General features: G+C 53.6%; 1 protein-coding gene across 3 annotated transcripts in view; it reads right to left on the bottom strand.

Annotated features, from left to right (window-relative positions):
- HSF1 (heat shock transcription factor 1) overlaps positions 1–12,057 on the bottom strand; it is a 116,842-nt gene that overhangs the window by 35,504 nt on the left and 69,281 nt on the right. For all 3 annotated transcript variants that reach the window (XM_063327715.1, XM_063327714.1, XM_063327717.1), the window contains one exon: positions 10,903–11,027. In XM_063327715.1, coding sequence (XP_063183785.1) covers positions 10,903–11,027 — 125 coding nt within the window. The remainder of the gene's footprint in view (positions 1–10,902; positions 11,028–12,057) is intronic.

The following is a 12,057-nucleotide window of genomic DNA, read 5'->3' as shown; positions in this document are numbered from 1 at the left end:
ACGGGGAAGTGACAGAACAGCCCCCCACCCCCAGCCCCCGCTCACCTTCCTGCCCCGCGCTTCGCTCGGGGGCATCGGGAAAGCCGCAGGCAGAGGGGACGGAGATCTCCCTTCCTCCCTACGAAAGAACTTGTTGGGGCAAATGTTCCCAAACCAGGAGGCAATGTCTCCATCGAAAGCGATGCCTTGGTTTCTCCGCCCAGTGCCCAGGCTGATTCTGTCGCGCTCGTACCGTCAGTAATCGCGGCAGCGCTTTCCCGGGGCTTCTCAGCTCCGCAGAAATCCGTTATGTACCATTCCACGCCTACAGCAGAGGTACACAGATAAAAAGAAGCCCCAAACTTGTCTTCCTCAGCTGTTTTCAGACTGTAAAGACAAGCGCGCTACCACACCTGAGCTTACGCTAAACCACTCTCCCCCCAGAGCCGCAGGCAGGTCGCGAGAGACCAGGAATTACCGAAAGACGCCGCCAGAGCCGGAGGTGGGAAGGAACGTTACAGTCAGTCAAACGTTGCCCGGTACCTGACACCGCCAGAGCCCGCTTTAATGGCAACTGTCGGTTTAAAATCTAACCAGTTCCAAGTCAAAAAGCCCAGAAGAAAACACTTGGCTTCGATGAGTCACTGCTTCAGAAGCTAAGAAAGCAGAACGGAAGCCAAAAGAAACTGCAGAAATTCTAGGTCAGTAACCTGCTCAAATTTTAGTGTAATTAATAACCGTTCTCTGCTTCACGGTACCTCTGGAAAGGCAACAGCCTCCAGCTGAAGGGACGGAGTCCAAGCGGATGCCGCTGGGGTTCCTATCCCTTCTCCCGCGGTGGCTTCTGATGACTTTCCGACTTTGAAATAGGAGAAGATAAAAGCAGTCAGAAACAGAAAAGACACTAACAGTCCCGCTTTTAACGCAAAACTTCTCATGTGAGAAAACCAACAGTCGCCGTCGGTAAATTAAGCACTTCGGTTCCGCGCTACCCGTCGATATTGTAGTGGCAGAGGCTGTAGGTTGTTTGGTTGGACTCGATGATCTCAAAGGTCCTTTCCAACCATAAGGATTCGATGATATCAAGATATCCAGCCAACCTGCGAAGCCTCAGCACCGGTAAGAAACTGCTGACGGTGCTGCAGAGCAAGAAGCCACTTTCCAACCGCTTCCCAAACACCGGCACAGAGAAGTCAGAGAAGGTTTTAAGCGACCGATGCTTAAACCGGGGGAGTGACGATGTTGAGATGGGACGGGGAGAGCCCGAGCTGTCCAAGAGCCTGAGCCAACACCTTGGTGGCCCAGCTCTGAGAAGGTTTGTGGCACTCGCCAGTCACCTTTGGCCTTTGCTTTCGGAAAACCCAAGTGTCCGAGCCGCAGGTTCTTCCAGCCGCCGCAGCCCTCGAGGAATCCCTGTGACCGCCACGCTGCACGGTGAGGGCTTCAAAGCATCGCTTCTACACCAGACTTGCAGGAGAGAGCGTGGTTTAGAGAAGAGGAAAATGATGCGTGAGAATAAGCTGCTTGAAGTAGAGCACAAAACTGAACCCAAAATCCAAGGCCTCGCTGCGACTTATTCCGTCTACACAGCAACGCCTGCAGGGGTTGTCTTCATACGCTCCAATAAATGTCACCTCACGCTAAAACAGGGGAAAAAACCAATCAGCAGCAGCAGAAGTAATTTTCAGATGGTTAACGACCTGACAAAGCGGCTGAGAATAACAGAGGAGCAGAACCAAGTCCAGAGACGAACCTTCAACCTCCACTCCGGAGCCCTTCAGCCAGCAGGAGCTATCGGCGTCGGAGCCAAAGGAGACTCCTTCTTTCTCCAGAAGGGAGAAGGGAGCCTCGGGCTTTATCTTCCCAGGAATGAGAAGATTTGCTCTTTTTGCACATCTTTGTCCAGGAAGTAACGAGAAAGACAAAGAAATCGCGCTGCAACTCGACCCTTAGCTCCAAAAGCCAGAAAGGCAGGAGGCCAAGAGAGCGTTAACATCTTCCCTAAAGCTCACGGTCAGTTCAGACACTTGTTTCACCTGTACCTTGCTTGCCTTTTTTTTTTTTAAAAAAAAAAGAAAATGAATTAAAAAATCTCCAGAGGCCCACGAAATACCCAGAAGAAGACAAGGGACTTCTGTTTTTCAGAAGCAAAAAAATACACCCTAAAACGAATAAAAAAACCCACCCAAAGTATGTCAAACTCAGAGCAGAGAAGGGCAGATCAGCCAAACCTGAACGGGCGAGGTCCCCCCCGCGCTCCAGGGAAGCGACGTCCCCGCTCACGGACCCCCAGCCCCTCGGGAGCACTGTCCCCTTTCTGCTGAAGGAGCTGCCGACGAGGAAGAATAAATATTTTCATATCCAGAGTTCCGTTTATCTGCTTTCCGTCCTTTGCTGCCAGCGTGTCCCGCTTCGGGGTGAAACGGAACCGACTTTCCGTTCCGCAATTTTAGTTTCTCAGCTAGGCCTCTTCCAACCCGCTGAAATTAACAGCGCGTTGGGTCATAGAATCATAGAATCATAGAATTGTTGAGGTTGGAAGAGACCTTTAAGATCATCGAGTCCAACCTTTAGCCTACCCTGACAAAAGCCACTTCTAAACCATGTCCCCAAGTACCCCATCTACCCTTTTTTTAAACACCTCCAGGGATGGTGAATCCACCACCTCCCTGGGCAGCCTATTCCAATGTTTAATAACCCTTTCAGTGAAAAAATGTTTCCTAATATCCAATCTAAACCTCCCCTGACGTAACTTGAACCCGTTTCCTCTCGTCCTATCACTTGTCACCAGGGAGAAGAGGTCAGCCCCCATCTCTCTACAACCTCCTTTCAGGTAGTTGTCGAGGGTGATAAGGTCTCCCCTCAGCCTCCTCTTCTCCAGGCTAAACGACCCCAGCTCCCTCAGTCGTTCTTCATAAGGTTTGTCCTCCAGGCCCCTCACCAGCTTTGTAGCCCTTCTCTGGACACCCTCCAACACCTCAATGTCCCTCTTGTAGCGAGGGGCCCAAAACTGAACGCAGTACTCGAGGTGGGGCCTCACCAGTGCCGAGTACAGGGGGACGATCACTTCCCTAGTCCGGCTCACCACACTATTCCTGATACAGGCTAGGATGCTGTTGGCCTTCTTGGCCACCTGGGCACACTGCTGGCTCATATTCAGCCGGCTGTCCACAAACACCCCCAGGTCCTTCTCTGCCGGCCAGCTTTCAAGCCACTCTGCCCCAATCCTGTAGCGCTGCACGGGGTTGTTGTGACCCAAGGGCAGGACCCGGCACTTGGCCTCGTTGAACCTCATACCATTGGTCTCAGCCCATCGGTCCAGCCTGTCCAGATCCCTCTGCAGAGCCAACCTACCCTCAAGCAGATCAACACGCCCGCCCAGTTTAGTGTCATCTGCGAACTTACTGAGGGTGCATTCGATCCCTTCATCCAGATCATTGATAAAGATATTAAAGAGAACCGGCCCCAGCACCGAGCCCTGGGGGACACCACTTGTGACCGGACACCAACTGGATTTAACTCCATTTACCACCACTCCCTGGGCACGGCCATCCAGCCAGTTTTTTACCCAGCAAAGAGTACACCTGTCCAGGCCATGAGCAGCCAGTTTCTCCAGGAGGATGCTGTGGGAAACAGTGTCAAAAGCTTTGCAAAACTCCAAGTAGATAACATCCACGGCTTTTCCCTCATCCACTAAGTGGGTCACCTTATCATAGAAGGATATTAGGTTTGATAGGCATCACCTGCCCTTCACAAACCCATGCTGACTGGGCCTGATCACCCTGATCAGGGTCGAAAACGGTTCGTTCAGGGCGATGAGACAGATCGTGCCAAGGGATGGTACGCAGAGAGGCTCTTGCTTCTACTTATTGCTGCAAGAACCCAGGTCAGCGAATTCTGTTATTTGCCCCGTTGGAGGGTGGGAAGCGGAGGGGCGTAGAGGGGTCCCACCTGCGGGGAGGAGCGGACAGGACAGGCGACCCAAACCAGGGGTATTCCATCCCATCTGCTCTATATAAAGCTGGGGGATCAAAGGGCCAACTCTGCTTCTCTCTAGGCCCAGAGGAAATGGGCTGAAGCCGCGGCAGGGGAGGTTTAGGTTAGATATTAGGAAGAATGACTTTACTGAAAGAGCGGTCAGGCACTGGGACGGCCTGCCCAGGGAGGGGGTTGAGTCACCATCCCTGGAGGTGTTTAAGAAACGTCTAGATTTGGCGCTTCAGGGCGTGCTCCAGTGACAGAGACTGTAGGTTGTTTGGTTGGACTCGATGATCTCAAAAGTCCTTTCCAACCACGAGGATTCGATGATCCGATGATTCTCTTCCTTCGGTGGCTGACGTCTGAGGAGGACCCCCGTCTGTTCATCTGCCTTTGATCCCGATCCGTGGCTTCCTGACTCCACCTGTGGAATCCAGTTCCCAGCCACCGCTGAGCCCAGTCTGGGACCTCCCCAGCGCGGTGACATCATCCCGGGAGCTCAATACGGTTTTGTATAGACTGTATCTATTCCATTATTTTCCTTATTATTTTATTATTAATATTTCATTAAAGTAGCTCAGTTTCTTCTAAACTCGTAAATCCGTTTCTCTCTCCTCCTCCTCTCCGTGTACGAGAGGTTGGGGGGGAGCATCTGTCGCTGGCCATTGGCCCGTTTGGCCAAAACCACGACACAGTGCTAGAAACTGTCGGCAAATTACCCAGACACGCGTTATTATCTGACAGCGGAGATGGCGTTTGATTGTATTCCGTAGACTTTCGGGCAGACTTTTTGAGCTACGCCGAGTCAATCTGAGAAGATTTGAGACGGTCTGTTTGCAGCTGGGCAATAAAAAGACGTTTACCACGAGCGTTATACTGGATGTGCCAAAGACGATATCCAATCCATAAAACCTCCCCCAACACCTTTCCTTCTCCCAGCTTCAACCCAGGTGCATTTCCAATACGCTTCCAACGATCCTCCTTCGATAGAAGGCAAGCCGTGACCGTACACCCTTTTTTATGCCAACAAAGCAGCTTAACACAAATCGCACCTGGTCTGTTAAGCTAAAGCAGCCCCCCCCTTCCCCCGATTCGAAATACACCTTTAGACAGAAAATAAATAATTAAGAACAGAGTGTTTCAGGCACTGAGAAATAGCTTTATGCTTCTGGCAGCCTCATCCCTTTGGAGACGACGGTCACTGTTTCGGGTGATACAAACCAGCTGTAATTTCCCATAACCCTGCAGAGACGCCCCCCGAGAGGCAGGTGGAACACTTTGGTGGACGACAAGCTCAACGTCAGCCGGCAACGCGCACTTGCAGCCCGGAAAGCCAACCGCATCCTGGGCTGCATCTAAAGAAGCGTGGGCAGCGGGGCGAGGCGGGGGGATTCTGCCCCTCTGCTCCGCTCTGGCGAGACCCCACCTGGAGCCCTGCGTCCAGCGCCGGAGTCCTCAACACAAGAAGGACATGGACCTGTTGGAACGGGTCCCGCGGAGGGCCACGAAGATGATTCGAGGGCTGGAGCCCCTCTGCTGTAGGGACAGGCTGAGAGAGCTGGGGGGGTTCAGCCTGGAGAAGAGAAGGCTCCGCGGAGACCTTCCAGCCCCTTCCAGGCCCTCAAGGGGCTCCGGGAAAGCTGGGGAGGGACTCTGGAGCAGGGAGGGGAGCCACGGGACGAGGGGGAAGGGTTTTAAACCAAAAGAGGGGAGATTGAGATTAAAAATAAGGCAGAAATTCTCCACGATGAAGCTGGTGAGCCCCTGGCCCAGGTTGCCCGGAGAAGCTGTGGCTGCCCCATCCCTGGAGGGGTTCAAGGCCAGGTTGGACGGGGCTTTGGGCAACCTGGGCTGGTGGGAGGTGGCCCTGCCCAGGGCAGCGGGGTGGGACTCGATGGCTTTTAAAGGTCCCTTCCCACCCAAACCATTCCATGATTCTACGACTACAAACCCTCTTTCAGCCGCCACCTGTACAACGGGAACAACTCCCCATCTCCACTGGTGTCTCCGCGCTGAATCCAGCAGGAATTCCCAGGAGCGACTCTGACGCTGTGGCTAAAGCGCAGGTCCCCTCTACGGCGGAGCAAGTCTAGCCACCTCCAAGTTCAACGTAGAGAACGAAGTCGTATTTCCAGCCAGCTCGCCTTAGTGCCTACTAACATACTCCGTTCAAGGGAAAAAGGCTTGGAATTGGATTCCTCACAAATCTGTACGATGGGGACAGGCCTGTTGGCGAGGGGGGAGGAGAAGAGCACTGGCAAGGCAGCAGACACTGAAACCTTTCCGGAGGAGACTTGGTGGCGTCAGATTTTCAAGCCAAAAGAACCCCAGAACACCGTGATCATCTGGTCTGCAAAGCACAACCCGTAGCACTTTGCTCCGGCTTCAAGCCCAATAGCGGTGGCTGAAATGGAGAATCTCGAATTCACGTTTCCAGTGGCGAAGAAACCACCCGCCGCCTTCCACGTATTATTCAAACACTTCTTTTCACTCAAGAGCACAGACCTTAGGGCTAGTCTAATTTTATCTGTTTTCACCTCTTGTCACTGCGTGGAAAACACTCAAGCTACGGTTCCTCAGGCTGGAGTTACCTCCGGAGATGCCCATCAGCACCCGTTCGCCTTCCGTGTTCAGTGAAGAAGGCTGAGCTCCTCCCGGCCCTCGTTACTCAGCACGACGCCAATCATTTCGATCATTCGCGTTTCTGTTCCTGAAGTTTGCCCAACGATTCGGCATTCTCGCACCGCTGAAACAAGCCCCAGACGCGCTCCTCTGGTTGTGGTCACGCGACGTCTTTACAAAGCCAACGGTTAATTGAGACCCCTTACGTACGACCATTGCTATCAAAAGAGAACGAATGCGGGATCTTTTGATCCCATCGCAAGCTCATTTTCAGAGTAACCGCTCTTCGCTTCGTTCCCAGCAGTCTTGCACTTTGCCAAACAAAAATACGCTGGTTTTACAGCCCAATTAACCCGCTTCTGACTCCCGGCTGAAAAAAAACCTCAGACATTCAGTTGAAGTTCACTTCACACAAATAACTTCGGGCAACGCGCTCTGGCGTTTGAACGCGTGGGCGGGTGTTCCTAGAAGTTAGAAACGCGCTGCAAGACCAGCGCGAGGAAGTTTGAACCACGCTGTGTGTTTCTGGGCAGAAAAACTTCAGGAGGTCACCGTCATTAAAGCAACCCCCACCAGAGTTTCTTTGACAGCCGGTCTCCACCTCGCCGAGTCCCAGCCTGCTGTGGTCTGAACTGGGCTTTCTTTCCAGTTGCCGCGCAGACCAACAGCCGGCAGGCGTTCGTCCGGATTAGCGGCCGATGAAGCAGGAACAGGTCTGTCTGGACGTTCCGCATCACGACTGATGGCTCTTCCATCTCGCGCGGATACAAATGGTTCCTGTACTGAACTATTAACGTATTTCAAGCCTCCGCGCTGGAGAATTAAAAGCCATTATTCCCACGGAATTTGCCACAAAGACCCTCGTGCCCTTTGTGGTGCGGGTAAGGCCGGAATCCAACAGGATTCTGGCTGCTGCCAGCTGTAGCAACTCACCGAGACGCGGCGGCACAACAGGCACAAGCTGAAGGTCTTAATTCCCACCATTTCACCCACGGAACGATGGCGTCTGAGCAGATGCCGCAGCAGGTTGGCTGCTGACACGGTGTGGTGAAGGGGAAGGAGGAGAACCTGGAATAACCCTACTGTAGAGATGCAAGACGACGCACGCCAGCAGAACCTCAAGAACGCTTAAAAAACTTGCCAAGAAAACAAGCGACAACGATGTGATGATAAGAACCAGCTGATGCTTTGAAGCACGCCACGGATCCAGGACTAAAAAGGCCAACCTTAAGTGAATTGGATGTACTATTATTCCAGAAGCAAGAAGCGAGTTTTTAACCACAAGTTCCTGGGAACATGAAGACGCGAAAAACGGCTTGCAAACTCCGCCTTCCAGAAAAGGAACAGCGATCCAAGTACAGGGATCCGGTACTAATAGCGGAGACGGGGAAAAATTAAAGCTAATGAAACGCAGACCCAAAAGCTGTGTCTACCGGGAGATACGGAGAACCTGCAGAAGACGGACAAAACCCCAGTTCCTAACGGCTGCGAAGGATGGAGAAGCAGCCAGGAAGAATGGGGTACGTTCAACCAAGAGGTTATTCTACTATTAGAAGGTACGGAGAGCTGGCAGCTGGGGGTTCCAACCCAGAGCCTGTGCAGCAGTAGCTTGGGGTAGGTCCCCCCCCCGGCGCCGGCAGCTGGTCGGGGCTGAGGAGTAGGGGGCCCATCGCCCCGCTCCTGCGCTCCCAGACCTGCCCCACATACTCCTCCCCCGGTTCTTTCTCTTGGATGTCGTCTGTTGTGCCGACAACCCACCCAGCTCCCGGGACAGAGCGCCGAGCCCGGGACGGAGCGGGTGCCGGGGCGGCGAGGGGCGGCCGGCGGCTCCTGGGTCGGCTCAGCGGGGACCGCGCTTCTTCCAGCCATCGGGGTCAAAGCCAAGACCTAACGATAGGCACTTGGACAACACTCATAGCTCACACGGATCGTTTCGTTCTGCTTGTCCTCCAGGAGCCTGTTTACCTGATAAGCTTTCAAAACAGCGCAAACCACGATCTTTTTTTTAATTAATTGGCCAATAACTATCTTCCTGAAAGGAGGGGGGAAGCTTCGCTGCTTTGAGAGAGGTTGTCAGTTCTCTGCCGTCAGTAGAGCTCAAACTACCGCTGTAGGCACTCCACCTAGTGGTTTACAGACCATTTGTAATTAATAATGCTAATATTTGCTTCAGCAAGAGCCAATGGAGCGGCCAGAAGGCAGCCTGCAGACCTAGAATGCATTTGCGAACGCTCCCATCCTCACTACAGGGGTTACGAGCCCAGACACTCAACCTCAAACCACGCCACGGGGCTGCAAAAGCCGCGGAAATTCAGACGAGCCCCACGCGGTGGGACCCCGAGACGGGCAGCCGGGTTTAAAGCCGGCTCTTGACGTTACTTATTCTTCCCGCCACGGACAGAAAACAAAGGTGCAAAAGCAGAAGCCTCCCCCACGAACTTGTTGTGATAACGGCTGGGACGAGCGTTGCCCAAAGACACGATGCGCCACAGCCAGCGGCAAACTAATCGCTTTAGGCGGCTGATTGCGCTTCCAGGTGAGCGGCAAATACGGTTTCCAATCCAGGGACACACAAGTTTACCCTGTCGTGGATTTAACAGCGGTCCGTTACTAACAAAATCATCCGATACAACTCGGACAATTCCTGGAGGGCTTGCTGAAGATTTTGCCGGCTACACGCGTGGCCCAGCGCGCTTCGTTAAGGTAGCTTTCTGCTCGTGCGAGGTCGGCTGCCCAGGAGTTTTTCATCCAAAGCCACGCTAGGCAGGTCGCTTCGCTCACTCGAAAGGGAAAACGGGGAGAGCCACCTCTGCTGTCTACAGACCCATGAAACCGCAATGCTGGTAACGGACCACAAATCTCTTCCCTGCCGCCATTTACCAAAGGGTTAGAAGGACAATCTGCTTCTCCTTCACCCCTTGCACGGAGCCTGAGGAGAAGCACGGCCCAGGCGTAAGGCTGGGCGCTCATACCTGGGGCAAATAGGAGATGAAGAGAATCATCTAGAATGACCTTGGAGACGAAGCAGGTTCTCTCCCCTCCCACGAACACCAGAGGTGCGAGGGAAGCGATCTGCAAGCACAAGATACAGTCATGAAACCCAAGCAAAGGGAGGCTTTGGAACACAGCGCGGAGGAAATATTTTTCCGCCGCGAAACTGGCCCTTCGAAATCCCCCCCCGCCTCCCCCTGCTTTCCTGCTTCATCCAGCGAGAAGGGAGGGCTGCCTGCTCCGTTTTTCCGTACGATCCAGAACCAAATTCCTTAGCAACAACGGCAGCGATGAAGAAGGCAGGCATCAAATAAGCTTCACTGATGTAGGATTCACTCCGCTTTGCGGAAAGGTAAACAAGAAAACAAAAAGGGCAGCTTTAAATCAAGATTTGTAACGGTGCCTAAGGGAATCTGACACCCCCTCACCCCCCCATATTCATTGGCCCCAACAGGTATCTACACTTAAAGGCTACTCGGAGTCTCAGAGCGAATCCTACGGCTGCAGATTATCCACGGCCCTTGCGGTCCGGGAGGGCAGCCAGGTCCTGCCGCATCGCTTCAGCCTTCTGATTAAACTGATTTCTTCTGTACGACCACCGTGGAAAAAAAAAAAAAAAAGTCACAGAAGGGTGAGCGACAGCCCCCTGATCATCTCCGAAGGTCAAGGGGGTATCTATTAGCGGGACTCGAGATCCCCCGTTTTGCCTCCCAAGCCCCGCAGCAAACACTGGGTGAGCCGCACCCAGCGAGAATTTAACCGGGTGCACGTAAGAAGTCGAGAGCCTGGAGGAAGAATACGGCGTTAGGACGGAAGGGCAGCAGACATTATCCCGAATGACTTGAATACCCGGGTGCGGCGTCGGACGAGACGGAATAATTGTGCTTTGCGGGAGGAGGGGAGGGGAAAAAGACATGGGGAAAAAAGCCCAGCACCACGCATTGACCGAAATTTCAGACTGTAACCCCCGCGGCAGGGAAGGAAGTTCCTGAAGCCTTCGCAGCCTTTCCGCCTGACCCCTCAAAGCGGAGCTGTACTCCAGAGCAGCTTTACGCTGGGCTTGGGGTCACAGGTCTGGCTGCAGCGACACCAAGGTCTTTAATTGGGTTTTAACGGCGTTCGAGCGGTGCCTCCACCGCCCCCTTCTCGCCCTAAGCAGAGCGCTGCCAAAGCCCAGGCCGTGCCGCTGAGACAACGGGAAGCCGGGGCAGCGAGCGAGCGAGCAAGCAGCCAGCCTTCTCTCACATAAAGTCTTAAAAATAACGCGTTGGGGAAAGAAATCCCTGGGCAAACTCTCCTGCGTTTTCTGCCAGCCCCTCCCCACATACATACTGCTTCATGGCTATCAGCTTGGAGTCCATGCTCTCCTGCTTTCCTTTCATCACCTGGATGTCAGTCAGTAACTTGGTTACGTTGTCTTGCCGAACCTTTATATCCTCGTTCTTTATGCTGGATACCTGGAGGCAGAAAGCAAGATGTCAGCGACGCTTCCTTCCGACGGAACGCTTATTTAAGCCCCAACGCTGCTACTGCAAAACGATTCACCTCCCCTCTCCAGACCGACCGCTGCGCTCGCCCCCGAGCGCCTCCTTGCAAGGGACTAAACCCAGCCGCCCACAGGAAGTTTTCTGCGAGCGTACTGCTGTGTGAAAACACCGAATTCTGCCGCAGCCTAAAAAATAAAAAATATCTTTTCGGATCAGAAATACAATGCTCGCGTAACGGTGAATGCCGGCACAAAAGCTGTTTGCCTTTGCAGACCTTCAGACAGGCCACGGACCAAGACGTTCGTATCTGTGACAAGCCTAAACCTAAAACTTAGCAGCCACAGAGACCAGGGAGCACGTCTGCTCCGAAGATGGGAAACATACATTCTCCTCGCGCGCTTCCAAACGTCTCTGCCGCTTGCAGTGAGCTGAAGATCGGTCTTGGCCATTAAGAAAGTCATTAGCTGTTTTGAGAGAGAAAATCAGGAGGAAAAGGGCAGGGGAGGTCACCGCAGCAGAGAGGTCCCGCAGGCGGGACGGGAGCCTCTTCCAGAGATCCCTGAGCAGCAGCCGGTCGCTGGCCATCCCCATCATTCCCACTACAAGCGTTAAAGCAGCCGAGGAGAAGATTCATAGAATCATAGGGTTGGAAGGGCCCTCTGGAGATCATCCAGCCCAACCCCCTGCCAGAGCAGGGGCACCCAGAGCAGGTCGAATGTGTCCAGGTGGGTTTGAATGTCTCCAGAGATGGAGACTCCCCCACCTCTCTGGGCAGCCTGTGCCAGGGCTCTGCCACCCTCAAAGGAGAGAAGTTCCTCCTCATGTTTAGGTGGAACTTCCCATGCTCAAGTTTGTGCCCGTTACCCCTTGTCCTGTCCCCGGGCACCACTAAGAAGAGCCTGGCCCCATCCTCCTGACACCCCCCCTTGAAGTATTTATAAGCGTTGATAAGGTCCCCCCTCAGTCGTCTTTTTTCCAGCCTGAAGAGTCCCAAATCCCT

The sequence above is a fragment of the Chroicocephalus ridibundus genome, chromosome 2 (assembly GCF_963924245.1).
Source record: "Chroicocephalus ridibundus chromosome 2, bChrRid1.1, whole genome shotgun sequence".
Lineage (NCBI taxonomy): Eukaryota > Metazoa > Chordata > Aves > Charadriiformes > Laridae > Chroicocephalus > Chroicocephalus ridibundus.
The sequence above is the reverse complement of the archived record's forward strand: the minus strand, read 5'-3'. Positions and strand labels throughout refer to the sequence as shown.